Raw genomic sequence first — 26,415 nt, forward strand, 5'->3', positions numbered from 1 at the left:
TCTCTCTCTCTCTCTCTCTCTCTCTCTCTCTCTCTCTCTCTCTCTCTCTTATTTTGAGACAGGGTTTGGTTTCTCTATATAGCCCAGGCTGCTCTAGAACTCACTCTATAGAGCAGGCAAGCCTCAAACTCAGAAATCTGCCTCCCTCTGCCTCTGGAGTGCTGGGATTAAAGTCGGGTGCCACCGCTTGCTGCCAGGCTAGACAGTAAAATCGTAATACTTTATGTGAACTCAGTTCCTCAAGTACCGTATGGAGTGAGCGCCTTCCCACTTCCGTGGAGCCTTTAGATTTGTGCATCAGTGTTGGTGGTCCCTGTGTAGTGACTGGCTTTGTGCTTTAGAGTTCCTTTGAATTGTTTCAATTCCGCTAAACTGTTTTGGGGTTCATGCCCTTTGTATGACATCCTTAAAACTATTTGGGTAACACAGAAGTTGTCCAGGATTCTGTTGAGCCACCATGGTTCTGTTTTGAAGGGGTATGTGCACATGAGACAGAGAAACAAGCATGCTGGGACATCACTCTGATTGGCATAACAAATCCCCAAAACCGATGTAAAACTCTAGCATGGTGTGTGTTTCTGTAACCACAATGCTTCTCCCTAGAACCAGGCAGACTGGCTCACTGGCCAGTCCAGGCAAATTGTTAAGCTGATTGTTCAGTGCGAGATCCTGTCTCAAAAAATAAAGTGGAAAATGGAGCATGGTGGTCCACGCCTTTTGTCCTAGTACTTGGGAGGCAGAGGCAGGCGGTGGATCTCTGTGTGTTCCTGGACAGCCTGATCTACAGAGTGAGATCTAGGCCAGCTGATGTTACACAATGAAACCTTGCTCGACCTGCACACACACACACACACACACACACACAAGAAAGAAAATGGGGCACATGCATGGTCAAGGAAAAGACACTAATATTGACCTTTGGCATACATAGGCATCTCTCTCTCTCTCTCTCTCTCTCTCTCTCTCTCTCTCACACACACACACACACACACACACACACACACACACGCATGCACACACGACCTTTGACCTACACACACATGCACACGCACAGGAATGCACAGACCACACAAACATGTAACATCATAACACACCACACTACACACAAAGCAGCACATACACACACACAGCTCAAAGGACGCATTAATCAATATGAAATCAAAATCAAAAGTTCAGCAACAAGAAGGGAGAAATTCACCAAGGGTCAAAACTTTCTTAAGAATCTAAACCATGGTCCAAATACTCATTTCTCTGCTTCACCATACAGAGGTAAAGAGGCAGATGACCGAGACTAGGGTGGAGTGGGACACTTTTTAAAAAGTCCCCAGAATAGCACAATTGTAGCAACTCTAAGGGATTAGTCAATCTTTTCTTTCTGCCCAGGATAACTTGCTGGGAGTGGCTGGCATTCAGAATGTGCCTTTTCTCTCAGCAGAAGCAGCTGGGCTTCTGGGGGAGACCTCCCAGCTCCCCTCTGTCTGAATTACTACCTGAGCTGTGAGTCAGAGCCGGGCCCATGACAGGACCCCAACAAGATAGATCAGCCCCTCATCCTTGGCAGCTTAATTAAAGACTCAGAATGAAAAACAGCAAGAGGGAATGTATTCAGTATGTCCACACTGGGAAGAGAAACAAACAGGGCTGGTGCCCCTGAAAGCCCATTTTCCAGGGTATTAAGGCCATTCACATTAACAAGGTGTTTAGGTTTAAATGGAGTCCCCCGGGTATGCAGAATGAAGCAGATCAGGTCAGAGTGTGTGGTCCTACCCAGCATCACTATCTCACCCTCATTCTTTCAGGTTGGTCTGTCCGTAGAACAGTGTGAGATCTCTAGGAGACGAGTTCCCCCTGGCTGGCACCCAGCTTCAGCCTGAGATTCCTCAGAGAAACCTGTTGTTTCTAGAGTCAAATGGCCAAAGGAAAGGATGTTCAAGTGTCTGTTGAGAATAGCTGCATTCCTTCCAGGAGAATACACTGGGGTCCTTCCACCTGAGCACAGCCGGACTTCTGGGGGACCTCCCCAGCCCTAATGCACTAGTTCCTGTTTGGTCCTGTTTGGGGCTGTTCCTCCTCAGGGCCAGTGTGGGAAGGGCTCCTCCCTGCCCTGAGTATCCCAGAAGAAGCAATGCTGAGCTGGCTGTTTGACAGACCTGCCAGAGTCAGTAAGGCTGTTCCAGGTCCTCAGCCAGGGGTCCCGGGGTCCTTTGCCAGGATGGTAAATCAGGTGTAGAAATTAGGTCTCATCTTTGAGAGACTTTCAGCTGACTGCCCAGAGGGATCCACAGTTAGCAACTCGTGGCAGCTAATTTAAGCAATCATGTTGTATCCAGTGTGTGCCCTGGGAGTGCCCCATCCAGCAAACATGAAAAGAACTCTTCATAGATTTGTAATGATAAGTCTCGATGCAGCTGATTGTCATGAAAGTCCCCCGGAGAAGTCACCCAGTGTGTGTGAGCTGCTTGTATTTCCATCACCTCCCCCTTTAACTTTCACCTGCAGTTATTTTACGCTGAATTTATTCCTGTGCCATGAGTTTTTGTTTCTTCAGTGTCTTCTGCGATATCTTTTTCTTGCATGCAACCTCCTCTTCTGGCTTTGAAACAATCTGTTCCTTCTCAGTGAGAATCATCATCTCAGTGTGGCAGGGGGAGCTCACGTACGGGTTAATCCCGCCATGAGCTCTGTAGGTTCGCCGGCGCATCTCCTGTGTTCAATGACTACAGAATCCACATGTAAACTCTTAAGTTCAGCATCAATCTCCACATTTTTAAGCATGTGCAGCAAAAATTACTCATTCTATTTTGGTCCCCCCACTGTTTGGCCTGGGCACACCTACCAACTCCACCATTATACTGCCGGGACGGCACACATTGCTTCTTTAAAGTGACATCCTTCAGATACTTGGTGGCTTTGCAGTTTCCCGGGTGTTTCTAAAGTGAACAGGAAGGTCTGAACCTATTAATTTGCATGATTTTTTTAGGGTTTTCTAGGTGAAGAGAGTAGCAAACCATCTTCACAGGTCACCTTTGGCCTCTTACAGGAAGAGGTTCCATCATCCTTATAGTCAAAAGGTTTGTTTAAATCTCAGCTTTACTGCTTACTGACATGTGTGACCTTGGGCATATGACTTAATCTCTCTGGGCTTCAGGGTCTCGATATGTAAAAGGAGGTGATGCTGGCATTGGCCTCCAAAGACTGTTGGCTAGGATCAGGTAATACAGGCAGAATATTTGACTGCTATCCTATGAGGCGGCTCTGTAACTTTCCTGTTGTATACATGGACAGTGGGACTCAGGGGGATTCATTATTCTGTCCACAGTCCCATAGCCAGGAAGAAGTAAAGCTGGGGTCTCAGTCTCCACTCTCACCTACTATATTATCTTGCCTCAGTGTTTATTGGCCATCGTGTGTAGGCGGCTTGAGGCAGAACCAGTGTGTTACTGAGGGAACTGATGAAGGTTGACATTTCTAGGAACCTAGATATCTCTAGGGTTGTGACCTGCTCAAGGCTGACATTTCTAGGAACCTAGATATCTCTAGGGCTGTGACCTGTGAGGATGACCTGGGACCATTCATTGAACACACTCTGAGCATAGCTGAAGGATCTCTGAGGACTGTACCTTATGTACCACAAACACATCCTTCTGTGTCTGCAGACTTCACCGTGACCAACCTCAGCATTTTATTCGTATCTGTCCTGCTACTCAGTGGAGTTCTGGTCTGCCTGGTTCTCCTGTGGTACATCCGGCACCCACGGAAGTTGCCTACAGTCCTGGTGAGTGCTCTGTCCTTCTTGGATTCCCACATGGTCTGGCACCCTCATCCAGCAATATGGGGTAGGCGAGCAAACACTAAAGGCAGACGGAAGGACAATGCCTCTGGGTAGCGCAGAGACAAGAGTGCATGCGCAGGTGTGCGCGCAGGTGTGTACGAAAGTGTGCATGCAGGTGCATAAGTACTAAGTAATCAGTTTTGTCATCTACATGGTGGCCTGTGGACCAATCACTGTGTATCATGAATTGGTCCTGGTCACTATCCTCATTTCACAAGTGAGGACACAGAGGTTGCTTCCAATCCCAGGGTCACACAGTTGGGAGGAGCATTCGGGGAGGTTTTGCGAGATCCATCCTGGTGCTCAGGAGGGAAGAGACTCTGAAAGACAGAAGTGCTGGAGCGGACACAGAGGGCAGGGAACAGAGTGGAGAGCTGACGGAGAGAGGAAAGGGCTTGAGGGAAAGCCAGGACCTCTGTCCCCTCTCAGATGGAGGCATGTGTGGCAAACCAGCCCCTTGAAGCCATCCTACAAGAACAAGTAATAGTCCCCAAAGCTCTGCTTGTCCCTGACCTCGTCTCCGGCTGTGTCAGAGGTGGATAGCCACAGAGCTATCCCGGGTAATGTTCAATATTAATGTATGATAGATGGTTACAGGACACACACACACACACACACACACACACTGGCCTAATCAGGGCCTTTGCCTAAACATGACTCTGTTCTCACCCAGCCCTCAAAGCTCTCAAGGGTTTAATAGTTCTTCTTTGTATCTCACTGAATTCCATCCTCATCCTCTTTCTTAGCACTCCTGGGAGATTCAGTTCTCCACACACATCCCTTGGTCCCTTGATCTGCTCCACAGACCCTTTAGCTCATACTCTGTGCAGGGCCTGGAACCCACGCAGTGTTGGCTTGGGGATGAATGAACCGCACTAGTGAGCCTGGCCCCGCGGAGACCAGGATCCAGGAAGTGAGGGAGGGTAGCCCGGAGCCTCTCCGAGTGAATGTGTGAGCTGAGTTTATCAGCATTGGAGCCAGCTACAGAACATCCACATCCTCTCTGCTGTCGGCGGGAAACTGAGTCATGTGGTCTCGAGGGGTTCCCAGGGCTTGATGCCAGCCAGTGCTGGCCAGGTGTCAGAGGCTAGCTTTAAAGCCGTGAGACTGGCAGAGATCAGAGATTACCAAATGTCCAGAAACGACAGGCACTGCTTGTTGGTTCCTCGTGGACCTGCGGGTCACAGCATCGCTGCGCCTTTGGAGCCCGTCTCCTTAGATGTAAACAACCCAGTTCCATGTACCAGATGTTGCTGTCTGTGGGGTTAACCAGTATGAGAGCGCAAGCCCCGGCACATGCCTTAATTAACTCTCAGCTATCTGCTGATTTGAGCTGACTGTCCAACGGGCCATTGACATCAGTTTTCTTAAGCAAGCTAGAGACCTCAAATCCAGAGAGCTGTGTATAATTCCGGGTTTGTCCTTCGTTGCTGGTGACTTGAGGCACATCATTTAACCTCTCTGAGCTTTGGATTCCCCCTCTAGGATGTAGGGGTAATGACATGCCTATAGAATTATCAGGAAGTACAATTCAGCTCAGCGTATATTGAGTGACTTATACGTAACTTGAATGTTCCAAGCACTGGTCACCATGAGAAAGCACATGCTGGCATTGATTCCATCTATGGATGAGGAACTAAAGCACAGAAAAGACAAGGATACTGGCTTAGCAGCAAGCTGCAAACAGACACATCCTTCATCACTAATCGCTGCGGCAGTAAGGGGGTGACAACCAGGAGGAATTGCACGGGAGGTGTTAAGTGCTGAGAAAATGAAGCCAGGGGTGCAGCATGGTCAGTCAGTCAGACGGTTGGTCAGTCTGTCAGTCAACAAATCCGAGTCCCTACTAACGCGAATTCAGCTTAGGCTCTTGGTGTGATGAATAAAAGCGGAGAGTTGCTGCCTTTAGAATTCATATTATAGTGTCCTAGTCAGGGTTTGTATTGCTGCAGTGAAACATCATGATGAAAAAGCAAGTTTGGAAGAAAGGGTTTACTCAGCTTACACTATACCATACCATACCATACCATACCATACCATACCATACCATACCATACCATACCATACCATACATACCATACCATACATACCATACATACCATACATACCATACCATACTATACCATACCATATATCATTTGTTCATCACTGAAGGAAGTCAGGGCAGGAGCTCAAGCAGGACAGGAACCTGGAGGCAGGAGCTGATGCAGAGGCCATGGAGGGGTGCTGCTTACTAGCTTGCCATCCCTGGATTGCTGAGCCTGCTTTCTTATAGAATCCAAGACCTTCAGCCCTGGGGTGGACCCACCTCCAATGGTAACACCCACAATGGCCTGGGTCTTCCCCCGTTGATCACTAATGAAGAGAATGCCTTACCACTGGATCTTATGGAGGTGTTTCCTCAATTAAAGTTCCCCCCTGTCAAAGAGATGTAGTTTGTGTGTCAAGTTGACATAAGACCAGCCAGCACATTCAAGAACTAAGTTTAGGAAGAAGTAAGGAAGGAGACACGGAGACAATGGCAGAAGCACTGGTTTGGTCTGGTCGTGCAAAGTCTCTCTGAGGAGGCGGCATCTGAGTTGAACAAGGAGGAGGAGACAGCCATGTGGAGCACTAAGAGTGTTCCAAGCAGAGGGGTCGGTATGTGCAAAGGTCCCGTGGCGGGGCTGCTGTTGCTGCGTACAGGACAGGAAGAACACCACTGTGGCTAGAGCAGAGGAACAAAGTACAAAGGGTTAAATGGCCTCTCCCAGGCAACTAAGGACAGCAAGCCTTTGACTGCAAGCTATGCAATGCAAAGGAGGGCAGGATGGATGGGGTGGGATGGGATGAGAATGCACTGTGGTCCATAGATGCTGTTCCCTTGTGGCTTTAGTTTCAGTGACTCGTGTGAGCTATGCATGCAGGTGCTTACTTAGCATCTATTTCTTACTTGGAGTCTTTGTCAGAAGAGTTTACACACACTCCTGGATGGGCCTGGCTTTTCAAGCTTCTCCCAGGTTGCAGAGAGCGTCACAAGCGGACCATCTGAGTGTATTCTCCAGCCTCAGCAAGACCCTGTGAAGTCTGGCCCTGGGAACTCCAGCTTCCTATGTATCTGCCCAGGGCCAAACCATGAAGTGCCCTTGGGGGAAAATTGTACAATTTTAATGCCAGTACAAACCAGGGAGCTCAGTGCAGGCTTCCCAGGGGCTGCACCCACTCTATGCTTCCTCCACAGCTCACGGGGCACCTGGGAGGGTCCTTCCAGGCAGCCACACCTCTCTCGCTGTATTAGTTGATTTTTCTCACTGCTGTGACAAAGTGCCCCCTGGCAGAGGCAACTTGAGGAGGCGTTTACTTTGACTTATGGCTTGAGGGGGCAGTCCACCATGGGAGGGAAGGCACCGCAGCAGGAGCCTGTGGGTGGCTGGTCGCATCACACCCACAGTCAGGAAGCAGAGAGGGGGGAACACTGGTGCTCAGTTCACTGTCTCATCTTTATGGATCCCAGGACTCGGGCCTATGGGATAGCATCACATTCATGTAAGTCTTCCCAGCTCAGCCTAACCTTTCTCCAAACAGCCCTCTGGACATACTCTATGCAACCACATGGTGGTTCTCAATACTGTCAAATCGCTCACCTTGCCTCTCCTCCCAGGTCTTCAAGAAGCCTCACAACTTCTTCCCGGCTGATCCTTTCTGCCCAGAAACTCCCGATGCCATTCACGTCCTGGATCTGGAGGCCTTCCCAAAAGTGTCACCAGAGCTGAAAGACTCATACCTGCATGGCAGCACCGACAGTGGCTTTGGCAGTGGCAAACCATCACTTCAGACTGAAGAGTCCCAGTTCCTCCTCCCCGGATCCCACCCCCAGATACAGGAGACTCTGGGGAAGGGAGTGCCTCCAGAGCTACAGGACACCTGTGCGGACAACACGGACAGTGGGATCTGCTTGCAGGAACCCAGCTCACACTCCAGCATGGGGCCCGCCTGGAAGCAGCAGCTTGGATATACCCATCAGGACCAGGATGACAGTGACATTAATCTAGTCCAGAACTCTCCTGGGCAGCCTAAGGACATACAAGATGGCTCTGCCTTGGGCCACGTCTGTCTCCTAGAGCCTAAAGTCCCTGAGGAGAAAGACCAAGTCATGGTGACATTCCAGGGCTATCAGAAACAGACCAGATGGAAGGAAGAGGCAGCAGACCCAGCAGAACACTTGGACAAAGAGATTCCCTTGACGGATGTCTTTGATCCTGAACTCGGGGTGAGCCTGCAGGATGATTTAGCTTGGCCTCCACCAGCTCTGGCCTCGGGTTATTTGAAACAGGAGTCTCAAGGGATGGCCTCGGCTCCACCAGGGACACCAAGTAGACAGTGGAATCAAGTGGCTGAAGAGTGGTCACTCCTAGGTATGGTTAGCTGCGAAGATCTAAGCATAGAGAGTTGGAGTTTTGCCAATAAACTTGCCCCTTTGGACTGTGGGGCAGCCCCTGGTGGCCTCCTGGATAGCCTTGGCTCTAACCTGGTCACCCTGCCGTTGATCTCCAGCCTGCAGGTCGAAGAATGACAGGGGCTAAGGGTTCTTTGTATTCCAGCCATGCCTGCTCCCCTCTCTGCACTTGGGAGGCTCAGGAGTCAAAGAAATACATGGGTCCTTTTCTGCAGACCCACTGTGGCTGGCTAGCCAGACTCCACAGGACAGGAAAAGGCCATCTTGCTGCACGAGTGTCCAGTACATGAGAGGTAGTGGCTAGCCTGCTGAGTGAGGCCCTGTAGGCACCAGCAGAGCTGAGCAAGGACCCTCATGCCTCAGGGCAGAGTCCTGCGCTGGAAGGACTTGTGTTTGGGTGGAACCTTAGGGCTTTCTGGATGTGGTAAGACTGCAGGTCTGAAGTCAGATCCACTTGGATGTCTGTGGAGGTGCTGGAGTGACTAGCCTGCTGCAGGGTGAAGGGAGAGCTCAAGAGACAAAAGGCAGAGCAGGAGCCAGGTTTAATTTTGTCGTGTAGAGGTGCTCCCCGGCTAGACAGGTTACTTGTCGCTGGGAGATCTCAGGGTACACACTGCCCTGAATGATCAGCCAGTCAATTCAGAACTGTGGGGCAAAAGGGACTGAGACCCAGAATTTCTGTTCCTCTTGTGAGGCGTCTGTACTAGCCATCTGCAGACATCTTCATCTTTTTAATACGGCTGTGTCCCCTGAATTACCTGCAGTGGCTAAGCCATTGCTGCCTGCTGCTCACTATTGTGACGTCAGACCAAACAAAACAATGGCTGTCTGTGTTAGCACACTACCCTGTAGGTGGCCTTTGGGCTTGGGTCCTGGCCCAGGCTTAGGACTTATGTCTGCTTTTGCTGCTAATTTCTAACTGCAGACCCAGAGAATAGGGTGTTGGGCTGACACCTCTGTGCTCAGCTGTGTGACCTTGGACCAGCTGCTTCCTCAGGGGACTAAAATAATGACTAGATCATACGGAAGTCCCTCATGCTGAATGTTAACCAACTTGGCCCTGGGGTGATACTTTAGGTCCTGCCAACCTCTGGGCCGGAAGGAAGTGGACTATGGAAACCATCTGCCCATGGGCAGCTTTTGCCTCATGCCAATGTTTCAGAGATCTCGTGGGAGCCTAGAGGCCTTGTGCCAAGATAGCTACTAGTCACTGGGGTCCAGGGCTAGTCCCTGCTTCCCTGTGCTGCATTTAAGACCTGTCTTTAAACAGAGGGTGTTTGCAGCCCCCCAAGCAAGGATGTGGAGAGAAACCACAAGGCCGCTGATCCCTGAGACCAGAATTTTCTCTGAAGCTTTCCAAATATAGACTATGTGACCTGGTGAGACCAGCCATGAACTTTGGCATCCTGTCAAGAATGTCATGATGCTAGTCTGGTACCAGAGCTCCTTTTGGGACTGGGAAAGCTCTTTGAGATCCCCTCGGAACCTTATTTATTTATTTGCTTACTTATTTATTTATTGAGGAGGCAGTGCGGCACAAGGCCCTGGGTCTCTCAGGAGGTCTAGTTTTGCCTTCGCCATTTCTAGCTGTGTGACCTTGGGCAAGTCACGTTTCCTCGTGGAGCCTCAGTTTTTCCGTCTGTATGTAAAACTTGAATATTGAAATGTACCCGATGTGCCCAATCCCTAAGAGTGTTGAGTCCCACTGAGAAAGTGGACACAGATGTGCCTCAAATGGAATGAGTGGTGTGTGTTTTCAGCCCAATAAAAAGTCAGGTGTCTTGTGGAAGCGACTGGATTTCTCATGAGAGCTGGGAGTGATGGATGATGGGTGTAGACAAGGGCCGAGGATTTGGGCCCCGGACTCAGCTTCAACATGAATGGTGACTTTGGGAAAGGCACATAGTCTCACAGCTTCTGATTCCCCCATAGTGACAGTTGTCATGGTGATGTCATGAAGTTGACATGAGATCATGGATGAACAGCTCAGTGTGGTGCCCTGCATCTGGCATTCCAGATGTAAGCAGCTGTCCAGGGCTGTTAGAGCTGGAATAGACTTTCTTTCTCTTAGAAACAGGTAAAAAGGAGAGAGGTGCCCGGTGTGTTCTTTCAGAAGACTAAACAGTAGACAATGCAGCCCTATTGTCTATTGAACTATTTAGGACATTAGTTCTGACAGTGTGGAACTTGCTAGACCCTCCCCGGAAGTAAGTGAACCAGACCTGTGGACCCTATGCCTGCTCAGCTTACCCTGAAGACAGTCTAGGCACTTCCCATAGACTGGAAGCCTCCTGGGTCCTGTTTGTAAGGCATTTTCCACAACATTCCATGTATCAGTTGGCACAACTCCCCGAACTTAGCAGTGTGGGTGCAGTAAACCTAAGGCCTGGGCCAGGGCCTGAGTTCCAGGTGTCTGTGTGTCTAAGGAGATGACCAAGACACCTTGTCTCTCCCTGTCTCTTGCCCTATCTCCCACATGCTTTCCCTGTTCACTCTGAAAGGCTGTTCAGGAAAGACCCTGGTCCTCCCCCTGCACCACACATGTGCATGCGACATGAGCATATATCCACTCGGGGGACCTCCTGGCTGGCTTAGAAAAGAGAAGTGTGGTGACCATTTTTTCCTGGAAATGGTGCTGGGATGGCTTCTTCTCCATGGAAAAAGCCCCTGAAGCACATGGGAAGGAGCCCGAGCATGAGATGGATAAGAGAGATGAGAACTGATCATTGTGGAGAGGAGACCCAGTTCAGCTGGGAGAGAAAACCTGAAGGCCTGCAGGACAGATCGGAGGCACAGATGGGCCGTGGGCATGGGCAGTCTAGAACCAAACCATCAGGGGGAGGGAACATCAAATTGTTCCTTGGTTCAGCCAGGGTGTTGGGGAAGCCTCGAGGACTCTTCCAGGCAGCAGCCGATAAAATGTTCTGTTCAGGCTTCTCTGGAATTCAGACTAAAGTCCCCAACAGAAGGCCCCAGTTGGTCTTCAGCTGACTTACCTTCTTCAAGGGCTTTTCCAGACTGAGGAATGTGTGGTTCTGGGTTTCTGTGAGCTCATGGAACTTCCTCTTAGCAAAGAGAGAGGGGAAATGGGCTCATACTGACAGAAGGAAATTTTGTCAAACCGTGTTTCCCCAAATTTGTAAATAGGTGTAGTTGAGAGGTTGCCTTGCCCCCCAAATACCTCTTCCCACACCCCATATGCACAGTGACAGAATGTGCAGCCCCCTAAAAAGTCAGGTCATGCACACAGAGCCCACATTGCAGAACCCACAGAATACTCAGCACCCTGGGAGTCTGGATACCACCCACAGAACACACACAACACCTGCACCACTGGGTGAAAGTTCCCAGAGCCCCTCATGTGAAGGATAGAGAAAGGGGAGCCTGGGCTGCTGCCTGCCTGGGACAGCAGAGAAAGCCTGAGTGGCGTATCCAGGCAGCTGGGTACTGATGCTATCACCCCCACGGATGGGACACCCGATACTGAGAAACCTGACTCACTCATTTCCTGCAGAGCTCATGGGTTTGAGGGTTTCTTTTGAAACAACCCACAATTTAAAATTAAGTGTATTGTTATTAATGAGAAGGCCTATGGTGCCTCCTCACTATCAGAGTGATCTGAACTTTACTGGATTTCCCATAAACCTCCAAACCAGAGTGCTGAGAACCTGTTGGCACTAATGAGAAAGGACTGGGTTAGGATGAACTTAGTGTTTTTTAAAAAGTGATTCTAGCCAAAGCATAAATCATTCAACAAAAGGAACCAGGCAGGAACCAGGAAGAGCTTTATTAAACCCAACATTCAATTTTGAGGGTTTTTTTCTATGTTTATTGTTTTAGTGTCTGTGTGTGTTACATATATGGAGGTCAGGGGACAACCTGGCAGAGTTGGTTCTCTCTTTCCACTGTATGGATTCTACAGAGAGAACTCAAGTCATCAGGCCAGGCGCAAGGGTCTTTCCTCGCTGACCCATCTCACCAGCACGGCTTTTCGTTTCTTCAGTGGTCACCCCCTACCTACCAGATGTGATATTCAGCCTTGGCTTTCACGGAGCACAACATCTGGTTCTAAAGATGAACGCCAAGCAATCTAGTACTAACAAGTGCTGCCATCTGTGACAAGTGCCTTGAAAGAAACTAGGGTCCAACTCTAGGGATGAGACAGGAAGTAAGTAAGAAGGAAGGGAAGCTGCTATCACTCTAGATGTAAGAGAGCACACAGCCAGGGGGGCAGGGCTTTAACTAGGAGCGTTCTGGTGGCTAGGAAGTTGAAGATCAAGGTTCTGGCTCATCCAGTCCCCACTGAGGGCTTTCTTCATTGTCCACAGGTACCTCGGAGCTGTGGTCTCAGAGATAGAAAAAGATACCACTGGTCTCTTCCTCTTATGAAGACACTAATCCCAGCATGAGGCCCCATCATCATGAATTCACCTAATAATCTTCCATGAGGCCCCACCCACCGTCATATTAGGGGTTAGGGCTTCAACACTGAGGGGTGGGGGTCACCAACATTCGGTCCATACAGATGCTTATACATATATATTGGGCAACGGCAGTGGGGATAGAGAAGAGTGAACCAGTTCAAAGGATGCTTCAAACAAAGATCAGGACAGGCCAACAGGCTGGAGACACTGCCAGTTGAAATTGATGGTGAGCAGTCCATGATAAGAGCCTGGAAGGGAAAACATGGCGTGGATGGGCAGGGCCACAGGGATCCCCAAGATGCTGAGCCTTTGGCTCAATAGTGGTATGCTATGCAGAGGAAAGAATTGAAGTGGCTCTAGGGATGACACTAGCACTGGGTTAGGGCTTAGAGCTGGAGATTTCAAGGTGAATGTTCTATGTTCTCTGTGAGACTTTCATCATGGGTAGAGCTATCATCATGGCATAGAGACAAGAACACAGGTCTGAGAGGATCCCTGGCCAGCTACAGCCCATAAACTCAAGCTATTCCCCCGACTCATTATCTAGGAATTGTAGACAGCCATCATATTGGTCCACAGTGTCAGAACCATGCCCGAGTTCAGCAGGCCATGAGCCTTGGGCCTCAGAGGTCTTCAGACAGTCACAGCCCATAAGCAGGGTGAGGGAAAAAGCCAAATGGTCCCTTCAGTCAATTATCCCACCTGCAGAGTTGGGCATAAGTAAAGGAAGGGTAGACATGGGACCACCTTCCTCCTCCTGCCTAATCAGCTCTTTGGAAGAACTGTCCCACCCATGGCCTGGTGCTGCACTCTGTGCACAGTCTGCATGTTGTGTGGCCAACACCATTGCAGCCCTGCAGCCTCTCTGCAGTACTTCCAACTCGTCAACACAACAGTTCCCATCCTTAGCCCCTGTCTCGACTACCCTGAAAATGACTCCCCCCACCCCAAGGAATCACCCCAATGACTCCTGTTTCCATGACTCCCGATCCCTGTTTCCATGACGACTCCTGATCCCTGTTTCCATGACTCCCGATCCCTGTTTCCATGACTCCCGATCCACATCCATTCCTCCAGTGCTTTGGTGGTTTTAGATGTCTCTACACTGGAGCCATCGTTGCCTCCTCAATTTGGATTGCCTCTGCTGGTTTCCATGATGGTTAATAACAACCCCACTCACGCAGCTGCGGGAACTGTGAGGCCTCACCTAGTGGAAAAGGGTAACTGTCAGATGTCCCCTTAGCCTGGCCTTGTTGGTGGCCTTGCAGCTCTCCCACCCGGCTTTGTCCACGTCTACCCACTTTGAGTCATCCTCTGTTCTCTGGGACCACTTGCCACAGCCTCCTGGTCAATTTTTTTTCCCCTCCAGCGTCCCTTACCACTAAATAATCTTCCCCACTGTTGACTGGGCTGAGGAGTTGAAAATGTAAATTTGAGGTCTGAGTTCCACTGGATAGTTTGTAAGACAATACTCAAAAGCTTCTGCTCAAACCAGAAGGTCCTTTAAGACCTCCCTGCTACCTCCTGTCCCTTCTCAACCCTTCCCTTTCACATCCTCACCCGGATCTACCAGCCCTCATACCCACCTGCCTCCCCCCAACAAACTGCTGTGCATGCCCCTGGCCCTGTGTGCATGCCAGTTCCTCGTCTGCATATGTTCTTCATCCACTCTGCTGTTTCAAGGCTGCCTAAGTGTGCTCTGGGAAGCCCCTGGGAACCACTCAGACTCCGTGTGTTCTTCCAACATGAGGCCAACATGTCACTACGTGGCTCTTGGTGAAAGTTAAATGGTGTCATTTTTGGTGCCCACTGCAGCTGCCGTGATGTGAAATACCTCAGTCAGGTGCACATCTGCTGGGCTCACTGGGAAGAGGTGAGGTGTGTGGTTTATTAACTACGCTAAGTGGAGGCGGGAAGCCTCAGATGTGGAGTCTATGACAGGCCATAGAAGATGAGATCTCAGGATCTAAGGCCAACAAAGAGTCAACATAAGGTAACAGGGCCAGTGATGTGGGGCCTTGTATGGAGTGGAGGGTGTGGAGATAGGGCAAGCATGTGATGTCTGTTCACTCAGGCTAACCAACTACCACAGCAAAGCTACTGGGCTGGGGAGGCCTCAAGGGCAGCCCCAGGGAATGGAAAGAGTGCTTCTCCAGATGCTAGGTATGATTTACTCTTTGCAAATGAATATATCTATCACGAGAGATAGTGTCTCGAAGCTTGACTGTTTTCACTAGTTCCCTATGACGTTTCACGGAAGGTTCTTTACCCAGCATTCATTCCAGCTCATTGTGGGCAGAAACACTCCTTGATTTACCTCTGTGCCCTCTACACCCAGCCACTGCTAGTACATAGTGACAAGTACTCTATAAATGTCTGGTGACTAGACAAACGCATGAATGGGTAGAACTCTTCCATTTGTGTCAAAGAAGCATTTGAATGCAGGTGAAAACAGTTCAAGAAACATCAAGATGATTATGACAGTCATGGAAATCTGAGCAGAGCAGGTGCTTGGGAGACGTCACCCTGAACCTGGAAGAGAGAGGGCGCCAGAGGTAACTGGTTGGAAGCTGGATTTCAGGTTTGCTATCCTCTCCTCTTAGTCACACGGATCTATGATTTCTCCCTCCCCCTCTTTCTTCAGCCTACAGCTCCTATGTAGTGTAGGACTTAGGGCTACAGACCAAACACGAGACGTAAGGCAAAGTAATACAACCAGGAAACTGGGGTGAAGAGGCTGAATGAATGCGTTCAGGTGCATTCACCCACTCTTTGGGTAGACATTCATTGGGTACTCACCACACTAAACCTCCTGAGACAGGCAGCAAGACATGATCCTATTGGCTGGCTCAATTCTGCATGCATAGGCACAAGCATGCGTGCACGCGTGTGCACACACACACACACACACACCAGAGAGAGAGAGAGAGAGAGAGAGAGAGAGAGAGAGAGAGAGTATCCATTCACCTCTCTGCCACCCTCACCCCAGCATGGTGGAACTGAAGTTACCCACTGTAAAATAGCCTCATAGCTAAAAGCCTCAAAGGCCAGGCTTAGAATAGAAGAGGAGAGACTTCTTCCTTTTTCCACCCACCCTTATCCCAGCAGCCCACGGCATGTGCACGAGAAGACCTATCAAAGGCTTTAGGGAATGGAAGCCAAGCCCGCGGTTCCACTGGAGAAGGGAGGGTGGGGAGTACTGGAGAGTGGGGAGGGCAGGGTCCACCAAGGCTATGGTCTCTAGCACTGCACCCACCCTTTGTTTTGTTGGTTTGCTGTTCCTCTGGGCAGACAGAACATTTTCACTTCTGGTCCCCGAGTGTGAGAATTCACCAGGCCACTGGCTTCCTGTTTTGCATTGGCTTTTGCGCTGGGGTTTTGCTAACTAAGCAGTTTTTAAGAATAAAATAATGATACTTCCATCTACTGCTGTGTTGTCGCCTTAAGCCCCTGAAGCATAGGAGGGGGCACCATAGACTTTGGTCTCCTAGGTCCTGTCACCTGACCCCATCTACTGTCACTGGCTTGGGGCAAGGCTAGGAAGATGCTATGGCTTTGACTGTGCCTTAGGTTGTCCCTTGGTAGAAAAGCTTTCCATCTGTGTGTGCCCTTGTCTAGAAAAGTGTCTGATCACACCACATGCACAGGTGGGATGTAGCAGAGGATAGAGAAGGAGGAGAGATGACACGTGTTGGTTTTAGAGCACCAGGCATGGACCAGGCTTGGAGTGATGTGCAAGATGCCCTCAAGAGGATGAGGAATCCTTTCGCTCAGTTTCCTGAGTAGTTCCTGCCTCCATGACACACATACATGCACACACAAGTGTACATGAGGCACAGTAGGGGACTTAGAAGAGATGTGAAGCCTAACTCAGCCTGCTGGAAGTGCTTGTGAGACAGGAGAGGTCAGGCTAATCTCCAGAGAGACTGGATTCTCCATGGGGCCTAGCCCAGTGCCTGGAGGAGTAGAGAAACTGAATGGATGAGTGAAAGAGTGAAGATGTGCCAGCCAGAGTGTTTCTAAGTAAAATCAGATGAGAACAGGGTCCATGAGTCTTGAAGAAGGCTCCTGGGGGATGGGAAACGTGAGCCAGGAGGAAGAGTGGCAGAAAGGGGTGACGTGGGGATCAGAGAATAAAAGGAAGGACTGGGAAGTGGGCAAGGGAGGCGGAAGTTCAGAGCTGACATCAAGCCTGGGGAGGCCTGAGCCCTGAAAACCCCATCCAGTACTATGTGGGGTTAGCTGCTCACTGGAGGAAGGAGCCAGTTTCTTGGGAGCTCAGGATCTGAGAGCAGCTGCCCATTGGCCTGATGCTCTAACCTGGCCACCAAGGATTTAAGGAATGTAAATTTATCTTGCTCTACCCGAGTATCTATTTTCCCAACCTCTGTCTCCCTACCAGTGAGGCTGAAGTGAGGCTGGGTACCTGGAGCCCCTGCCCTGATCAGTCTGTGCCCTTTCAGGTATTGATGAGTCTAGGGATGCTCTAGTCTTCGATACTCACCAGATCTCTGCAGGGTATAGGAAACAAACTGTATAGTGGTTACAGTCCTAAAGTACCGGTATCTAGGGGGAACCTCAACAGCCACCTTTCAACAGCCAGCTTGACAATTTATATTGAACTAGACTTGACACTTTATATTGTGATTGCACACTTTGACTATTTACTGAGCAGCAATAGTGATCCCAGACCACTGGTATGTTTACTAGACAAGGTAAGAACCAAGAGTAACCTTCAAGAAATGGTCTTATCTTTTGCTTCCCCAATGCTGAGATCAATGGCCTAATAAGTGGCATGACCAGTCTTACAGTCACTCAGCACTGCAGGATAGAATAAAGAACCAGAGCTGTTTATATGGTAACCAGTCCTAACCCTGATGAGCCCTGAGGTAAGCCACGGATTCTGCTCAGGCTCCAGTAAAGGCTGTGGGCAGCAGGCAGTCCTGAGCGAAGCAAGCCAGCTTTGTGAATCTCTCAGTCTCTCTATGTGTAAAATGGACCAATAATAATCTCTGTGTCACAGGGTAGCCACAAGGCTCAGAATGCAGAAGCATCCATGAAAATACACTGTGTAAGCAGTTTGGTCTTCCTTAGGCTGCTGGACATCCTTTTCTAGAGCTAGGCTGCCCTCTGTTTCTTCTCAAATCAGTGTTCATTTAGTAAGCTTATTTACTGTAAGCTTTTAGCAAGCTTCATTTCAGGACTGCTAGGGACCTCTGGCCACAATCAGCTCTTCTGAGTTGGAGAACAGGACACGTGGAGGAAACCTGCCATCTGCATGGGTGTTGAAATGAATGGTGTCTAGTCTTGAGTCCTGAGGTGAGTCTCAGGAAAGATGGAACTTAAAGTTCACAGAGTCTGAGTGTGGACAGAAAGGTTGTGGGTGCGGGAGAAGAGGACATTCTAGGCTGGGAAGGACATTTAAGAGGAACAGGGTAACAGAGAAACTATAGCTGGTAGCCCTTGACACAGCAGGCTCTCCCGTGGGGGGCATCTGGAGACAGAGGGTAGAGGATCAATGGGGAGGAGGTCCTGGTACAGCCAAGGATCTGAGTGCCCAGTCAGTACCAGCCTTGGAGACCTATTGCCTGAATTCTAGTCAGTCTGAGAAAGTTATCACTCTTAGGGTGTAGACACCGTCCGGAGTTAAGAAAACTGCTTCACCATGGGCCTGCGGAAGTAAGGAAAGAAAGGGGGTGCAGAGGGGACACAGAGCACGTCAGTGGGCTCAGAAAGAGGAAGCAACACGCTCTCGCTTCTGCTTCTGGGGATGGGAAATACCCACCATTCTCCCAGTCCTCAGCAGATGTCCTGATTCTCACCTGAAGCCACACAACCTGGGCCCGGAACTACCTGGGGTTCAAGGCTCATTCTCCCTTCAAGTATCCAAAAGGTCTACTGAGTCCTGAGCATTTCCAAGGGACCCAGGGGACCCCACAGGCCATGCCAACCAGGGCAGAATTGAAAGTGTTATTGGAGCTGCATAACCGTTCAGAAGCGGGGTCCAGCTTGCAGAGGTGGTATGCAAGGAAGAAGGACGCCAAAGGTAGCAGCATCCTCTTTCTCCATCACTCCCAAGAGTTCTTTGAGAAAGGAAGAGGGGTATAAAGTCATGAAGAATCCCTCTTCATACTCAACAAAGGAAAGGTTTTCAGGAAAGAAAACCCAGTTAAAGGCTTCCAAATCCTAAGGCTTGGTGTGTTGTGTCCAAGCCCAGCTGAGCTGGGAATAAAAAGGACCCCACCCCTGGCAGGAAACAGGAAGGACCTAGTAGGCCTGGCGCATTCCTTCCTCCACAGTCTGCCATAGGCCAGAGAGAGGAACAAGAAGAAAAACAAAAATCAGAAAACACAGGGGCCTCAGCAAAAACGAGGGTAATGACAGCAAACTAATGGCCAGACCGCCCCTTCCTGTCTGTGCTTTGACTTCAGCATCCTTCAGCCTAGGACTGGGGCTGGTTGATCCAGTGGCAGGCCTGAGCAGCCCAGGTCCCTTACGGCTTCCTCCATTCATGGCTGCTCCAGGAAATGCAGCCTCTCTGGATGGAGCCGCTTTATACCAAACACAGGCTGAACTAAATCTCCTAGTACCAGCTCTGCCTTCAGTCCAGTGGGTCACAGGCAGAGCAGGAAGCCATGACCCCGGAGGTAACGTGTTCTGCAGTCCTAGTCCTTAGCCGCTTTGCTCAACCTCAACCAGGCGTCTCCCATGGCTCCATGGCTCTAGCTGCTAGCCAGTTTGGGCTGGCTTTGTGCAGGACAGCAGAGATGGAGAGTAGAACTTACCCTGGGCACGATGTGCACCCCATCTCAGGAGCCTAAACAACAGGGACACGGTTTCTAGACTATTCTGCTCATGTGTGGTGGGCACTGAGGCTTGTCACTATAGAGAAAACTAGTCAGAGGGAGACAGCAAAGGGGAGAAGTGTGGAAAAGGCCCAAACCAAACACAGAGAAGTAAAGGACAGAATAAAGACCCAAGTTCAGCCTTCAGGGAAGTTGGCCTCAAATGGAAAGGTTAAAAAACACGTCTGAAGGGGCTGGAGAGATGGCTTGGAGGTTAAGAGCACTAGCTGCTCTTCCAGAGGTCTTGAGTTCAATTCCTAGCAACCACATGGTGGTTCACAACCATCTGTAATGGAATCTGATGCCCTCTTCTGGTGTGTCTGAAATCAGCTACAGTGTACTCATACAAATAAAATAAATAAGTAATAATAAATGAAAATAAAATTTAAAAAACATGTCTGAAATCACCCCTTTGATCACATGACTCCCTAATTAAAAGGATTGGCTCCCCAGCCCCTGGCAGAACTTTACAAAATGAAATGACAGGAGATTGCAAATGAACATCTACCCTGTGGAGTCTGGGAGACATTTCCACCCTGCATTTGACAGGAGGAAGGCTGGCCTGGCTGTGATTTGTCACGCTGTGTCTGCAGGACTTTGCAAGTCCTACAGCCCAGGGGCGTCTTGAAATCCAGTTTTTTAACCCTGGGGAACAGTTGCTTCTCTGTGTCCCATGAGAAGACTGCTAAGCCTGGTCAGGCCCATCCACACAGGCCTAACTCTACGAGGGCCGGAAGAAGACCCAGAGGAGACTCCTTAGTCTCCTTACTCGGAGCCAGGTCAGACTTTCAGGGCCCAGGAAGGCTACAGGGGCTCATGATGACCCTGGAGCCTTTCCTGTGTAAAGAGAAGAGATACTGAAAAGAGAGCTTGGGAAGGGCTTTGCTATGCCAGGTCCAGATGGCCTGACTCTCCCAAGAAAGAGTAGAGGGATTGAATCATTTATTCATGTTCTGAGTGGCCCTTGACACTTGGCTTCACAGCCTGGACCCATGTAGGACCTTACTCTGGCATCAGACTCACTCAGTTCTCCTGTCCTGCCACTCACCTCTCCTGACCTTCAGAAGCTAGAAACTGCTCCATCAGACTCTTTCATTGGAAAACTTCATGTAGCCGCCATCTGTACTGCTCATGTGACCGCTGATGGTAAAGGGTGGTCCAACCTCCAAGTCCTTCAGGTTCCTGAGACAGATTTCCAATAAAGCTGCTAAACTGAGAACCCAGCCTCTCCCCAGGGCCTGTCTCCTTAGACTAGAGCCTACAAAGTGGTCCTAGAAGCAGAGGTGATGTCTGGGCACTGACTTATCTTCCAGAATAAGATTTGTTTGTCTCAGCTCCCAGGGCCAGAGGAGAAGCGGGCCTGCAGGGAATAGTGAAATGGCTTTTACCCTGAGAGGTCTTTCTGACTTCTGCTCCTCAAATCCATGGCTTTTTTTTTATTGCTCTTCTGTTTTGATTCCTATATTGTGCCTGAGATTTCTTTATTTGCAATCAGGCTCAGGGGCAGAGACTATGCCAAGCCATCTTTGTACTCTTGGAAATAACTACGATAAAACTGGCTATATAATAAAACTTTACTGAATAAATAATAAACAGGTGGATGGGTGAGTAAGTGGATGGATGGATGGATGGATGGATGGATGGATGGATGGATGGATGGATGGGTGGATGGGTGGATGGATGGATGGGTGGGTGGATGGGTGGATGGGTGTATGGGTGGATGGATGGATGGATGGGTGGATGGGTGGATGGATGGATGGGTGGGTGGATGGGTGGATGGGTGGATGGATGAATGGATGGATGGATGAATGGGTGGGTGGATGGATGGATGGATGGATGGATGGGTGGATGGATGGATGGTTGGATGGATGGATGAGTGGATGGATGGATAAATGTGTAGGTGAATGGATGGATGGATGGGTGGATATGTGGATGGATGGGTGGATGGATGGATGGATGGATGGTTGGATGGATGGATGTGTGGATGGATGGATGGATGGATGGATAGATGGATGGTTGGATGGATGGATAAATGTGTAGGTGAGTAGATGGATGGAGACACATGCATGGATAAGTGCATAGATCCATATGTTCATGAACAAATGGATGGATTCATGAATGAGTAGTAGGTGGGTAGGTTAGAGTAGGTGGGCAGCACATAGATATATTGGTGAGCAGTGGGTGGGTGGATGGGTAGATGAATGAATAAGTGGGTAAGTGGTTGGGCCAATGGGTGGATAGATGAATGGGTGGGTAGATGGATGAATGAGTAGGCAAGTTTGTACATAAGTGTGTGAGTGGGTAGATGGATGAACGAATGGGGGGCATGTTCTCTGCCTGAGAGTGAGTGCTAAGGTGAAGGCTATCACTGGGGCCTCACACGGTACTGCTGTAGGCACAGGTTTTGCTCTGAGAGCTTCTCTAAATGATATCTTTCTGGTTTGCATGGACAGAGCCGGGAAAGGGAAACAGTAAATTCCATTTCTGCCTCTAGTTCTTTCTCCATTATATATAGCCCCAGTGCCAGCCCACCCAGTTCTGCCCTAGACCTACTCACCGGATTTGGTATAAGTTGAAGACAAAGTTAGGCCCTGGGAAGACAAACCAAAAAGAGAGTTAGGATCCCCAGGGAAGTGACTGTCGTGCCTCGAGGAACATCTGGTGCTTCCCCCACCTGCCTGTAGTATAAATAGTCTGGCCTCGAGATGTTCAATGTGGTTTTCAAGATCCTTCAGGGATCCTTTCATCAGAAGCTCTGATCACCCCTGGAAGGAAGTAGTTCTATCCAAGAGCCCCCCAAAGAACCAGCCCTAAGCTTCACTCCAGACTCCACCATGTACCAACCCTGGGATTTTCACCACACGCTCTTGTTTACTACAGTAAATGAAAGCTGAGGGATGGAGATGTCCCTCAGCTGGTAGAGTGCTTATCTAGTGTGTGTGAAGTCCTGGGTTCCATCCCCAACACAGCATAAACTAGGTGTGGTCATGAACAGCTGTAATCCTAGCACTTGGGAGGCAAGAGAATCAGAAGTTTAAGGTTATCCTTAGCTGCATAGGCAATTTAAGGCTAACCTGGGCTAGAAACTGTCTAAAAAAAATAAGTAAGTAAGTAAGTAAGTAAGTAAGTAAGTAAATAAATAGGAGAGAGAGAGAGAGAGAGAGAGAGAGAGAGAGAGAGAGAGAGAGAGAATGAGATGCTGGAGCTGGACATGTGGTGCTTGGCTATATTCCCAAAACTCTCTAGGCTGAGGCAGGAAAATGGAGAGTTTGAGGATAGCCTGGTGTTCATATCAAGACCATGTCTAAAACCAAGAAAAAGTATAATAGCTTCTTTATTCTGTGGAATAATCCACACCAAGGAAAAGTACATTGGGACACAGCAGGTGCTCAGCAGATAATTGGGAATGCACACAACTGGGAGGTTTTCTCTGTCAGCATTCCAGCATGCTTTCCTTGCCTCTCCAGATGAAAAGACCAAAGCAAATTCCAGAAGATGCATCAGCAGGCTTGGGAAGCCAGGGGCAGAGTGGGGAGGCGGGATGACAAACAGAGACTAGCATATAAGAACCAGCCTGGCACTATGGTCTTCTAGGCTCTGCCTTTAGCCTTGGGGGAGGAGGGGGAGGGAGGAGGGGGAGAGAAGGGGATGGGGAAGGGTTAAAAAAAGGAAGGCTACTTCCTCCAGTGAGAGGAGCCTTCATTCTCGTGATAAAGACCCCACCCCTCCTTCCAAGCCTCGCCTCCGCTGCTCAGCTACCAACTCAAATCTTCAACCACTGCAACCACCAGAGGAAATATTTTTGCATCCTGCTGTGCTGAAAGGCTGCCACCCCCCTCCAGCCTTGCCCAACTCCTACAACGGGGAAGGGCAGGGCAGAGCTGGGGCTGATTGGCATGGGGTTCACTCACCGTCCCAGCAGTACCCGCGCTGGTACCACTTGGCCAAACTGTAGCCTAGGATGGACATGAGCAGCAGAGACAGTCCCACTCCAAGGATCATGCCCAGCGTGCTGATGGAATCGTCACCTGGGGAGAAGCCGTGCATCCTCACATCCCCTGTACCAAAGCCCCGCACCACTTTCCAACTTCCCTCCTCTCCCTCCCGTTGCCCATCAAAGAGACGGTCCTGTAGAAGCCTGCTGGTCTAAGCCGGCTAGATTAGCCTAGCCATGCTATGGTGGGAATATACCTGAATTTTGTACCTCTGTTCATCCCTGTGGTGGGAGCCGTTAGTCCCTTCACTCTTCTAGCTTTCAGCTGCTTTGATAGGATCTTCAGCGTGTTAATTCAAAGAAACAGCAATGGATATTTTAGAATTGGAGAGAATCCTGAAATCATGGGTATCCCACTTAATAAAAGATGTTCTGCCTTCCTGCAGAAGAACCTGGGAGGTCTAGCCTCAGCATACTCATGGTGGCCAGAAAGCAGAGCCTGGAGACCGACAAGAGCACAAATCATAGGATCCTGGGCCTCTTCCCCCCTTTTGCAGAGCCCATGGACCCAGTGGGCAGGGCTTGCCCTCTACTGGCTATGTGCTCTTGCTCTCTCGTCTCTTTTGTGGTCTGAGCTCTTGGCTAAGTTTGTATGTTATTAGTAAGGGGAAACCAAGAGCGAGAGACCAAGAGTGTTTGGAAGTATGAAAGGAAATGAGAGGACAGAGGAGAGCAGAGAGAGTGACCAGGCTGGGAAGTCGATGGTAGGCACACCATGAGGCAGCTCACCTGTGCCAGGGTGGGGATGGAAGGGGAGCCTATTGAAGTATTATGGAGAAATAAAATGACTCCCTGTGTCTGTGGCCTGAGGACCAGGGGCTCTACTGATGCTGCCAGGAGGCTGGGAGGTGTGCTGGTTGAACACAGACACTGGGGGCAGGCTAATGTACGAAGTCCAGTCTCATCCTCTGCATATGGTGGGGACCACTAGTCTCTTTGCCTTTCTAGCTGTCAGCCGCTTTGATGGATTATTGAGATGAATACACAATGCACAGAGTTATTGGGATGATTGATGGGGGTGTCAGGAAAAGAGGGTGCTTACGATTGGCCCTGGCATACACTTAGTGCTCAATAGATGTTGGTGTTATCATTACCGCTGCCACCCTTATCACCATCAAATTCATCGAACAGAGCAAGTGTGTTATTAAGTACGTCACTGCTTTCTCCGCCTAAGTCACTCTCCCTAGCTCCTTCATCTTTCTTCTCAGTAAAATAGCCAGCTTAAAGGCAGGCATGGTGGGACTTGGAAGGCGGAGACTCTGTGAGTTTAGAGCAAGGCGGGTTTATATATAGCAGGTTCTAGAACAGCCAGGGCTACACAGTGAGAGCCTGTCAAAACAAGAAAAAGACAGGCTAGTTATTCTCTGCTCCTGAAGGCAGAGTGACTGTCAAATACAATCAGGATGAGTGTCTCTTTCTAGTCACAAGTTTCAAAAGCCCAGGCCTGTACAGACAAGCAAAACATTCACAGCACGGACAGGAAGTAAGACTAAGATTGGCCCCCATAGCTGTGTTATAAAAGAATCCCTTGCCTAGGGAAAAATCAGGAGATGGAGGGAAAGCCCTTTACAATGGTGTCGGTGAGTCCCAGAGAGAGGACCCATGCTCTTTACCCAAAAATTGAGCCCCAGAGGGACAGAAGGATTTCCAGACTGAATTGTGGAAAGCCAGAACTAAGCAGAGCACCAGGTAGACCATCAGAGTCCACACAGGAATGACACTAGGGTAAATAGAGTCTCAGACAGCCTTAGAGAGCTGCTCTACCTTGTCATAGCCTGGAACAAACAACAGCTTATTATCACCAAGAGAGGCAGAGAAGTCACAGAGCCCATGCAGACCCGAAGAAGCCACAGGCTTCTTCACACATGCACACACACTGCTGCAGCAACTTGCCTAGTTGGTCCTTAAACATATCACTGTGGACATCACCACGGGTGTTGGTGTGAGCAGGTGACACCAGGGACTCTTCATTACTCCTCCCAGGCCCCTTAACTTCCCTAGAACAAGGGGAAGGGGGATTACCAACACTACCAAAGAGTTCGATATCTGGATAAACTAGACATTGGATTCCAGGAATAACAAAGTCACATTTTTCTTGGCACACGTGAGTTTGTCAGCTGAGATTTGTGTTTGCTACTGATAGCTCACTAGCAAAGATTGCAAATATCTCAGAAGGAATTAGCAACCTTACAGAAAGGTTTGGTGGGGTAGACTTGTTATCTTTGGTACTTCTTTGAGTGTGTAAAGGCATAGCATTCATTCCCCACCCTCCTGACGCAGAGAATGGCCCTTGTCAGACACCAAACCTTCTGCCACCTTATCGTGAATATCCCAGCCTTCAAAACCATAAGCAACCAACTCCCTCTTCTTTTTTTTTTTTTTTTTTTTTTGGTTTGGTTTTTTGAGACAGGGTTTCTCTGTGTAGCCCTGGCTGTCCTGGAACTCACTCTGTAGACCAGGCTGGCCTCGAACTCAGAAATCCGCCTGCCTCTGCCTCCCGAGTGCTGGGATTAAAGGTGTGCGCCACCACCGCCGGCCCAACTCCCCCTTCTTACAAGTCATTGTGTATCAGATACCAAAGGAGTACACCAGACAGAGAAACACTGAGAAGCATTGACCTAGAAGTTGCCTCTGTGGGGACAAGTACAGCTTAGGAGAACTGGGAAGAGCTTTGAGCTGGCCCAGGAAGCTCCCAGTCACTCCACATGTATTTGACGACATCTTTTCCTCATAGGTACATGTGTTACAGAAGTAAATAGAGGAGACAGAAATTCTTGTCCTTGTGGAAAATACACTCCAGTGGAAAGAGATGGCCAACAAGCAAAAAGAAAAAAGGAAGGAAGGAAGGAAGGAAGGAAGGAAGGAAGGAAGGAAGGAAGGAAGGG

The 26,415-nt window shown here is 49.5% G+C and overlaps 2 protein-coding genes across 2 annotated transcripts in view; one reads left to right on the forward strand and one right to left on the reverse strand.

Annotated features, from left to right (window-relative positions):
• Nucleotides 1-10,056, forward strand: part of Il10ra (interleukin 10 receptor subunit alpha) — a 15,150-nt gene extending 5,094 nt beyond the window's left edge. Inside the window, exons 6-7 of the mRNA XM_028783698.1 lie at nucleotides 3,657-3,775; nucleotides 7,473-10,056. Coding sequence (XP_028639531.1) covers nucleotides 3,657-3,775; nucleotides 7,473-8,384 — 1,031 coding nt within the window. The 3' untranslated portion in view covers nucleotides 8,385-10,056. The remainder of the gene's footprint in view (nucleotides 1-3,656; nucleotides 3,776-7,472) is intronic.
• Nucleotides 10,057-13,595: 3,539 nt separating this feature from the next.
• Nucleotides 13,596-26,415, reverse strand: part of Smim35 (small integral membrane protein 35) — a 58,678-nt gene continuing 45,858 nt past the window's right edge. Inside the window, exons 2-5 of the mRNA XM_028783777.1 lie at nucleotides 23,448-23,564; nucleotides 22,094-22,127; nucleotides 20,585-20,718; nucleotides 13,596-13,898 (exon numbers count right to left, since the gene is read on the reverse strand). Of these exons, the coding sequence (XP_028639610.1) occupies nucleotides 20,619-20,718; nucleotides 22,094-22,127; nucleotides 23,448-23,564 (251 nt within the window). The 3' untranslated portion in view covers nucleotides 13,596-13,898; nucleotides 20,585-20,618. The remainder of the gene's footprint in view (nucleotides 13,899-20,584; nucleotides 20,719-22,093; nucleotides 22,128-23,447; nucleotides 23,565-26,415) is intronic.

Source organism: Grammomys surdaster, unplaced genomic scaffold (genome assembly GCF_004785775.1).
Source record: "Grammomys surdaster isolate TR1022 unplaced genomic scaffold, NIH_TR_1.0 1164, whole genome shotgun sequence".
Taxonomy (NCBI): Eukaryota; Metazoa; Chordata; class Mammalia; order Rodentia; family Muridae; genus Grammomys; species Grammomys surdaster.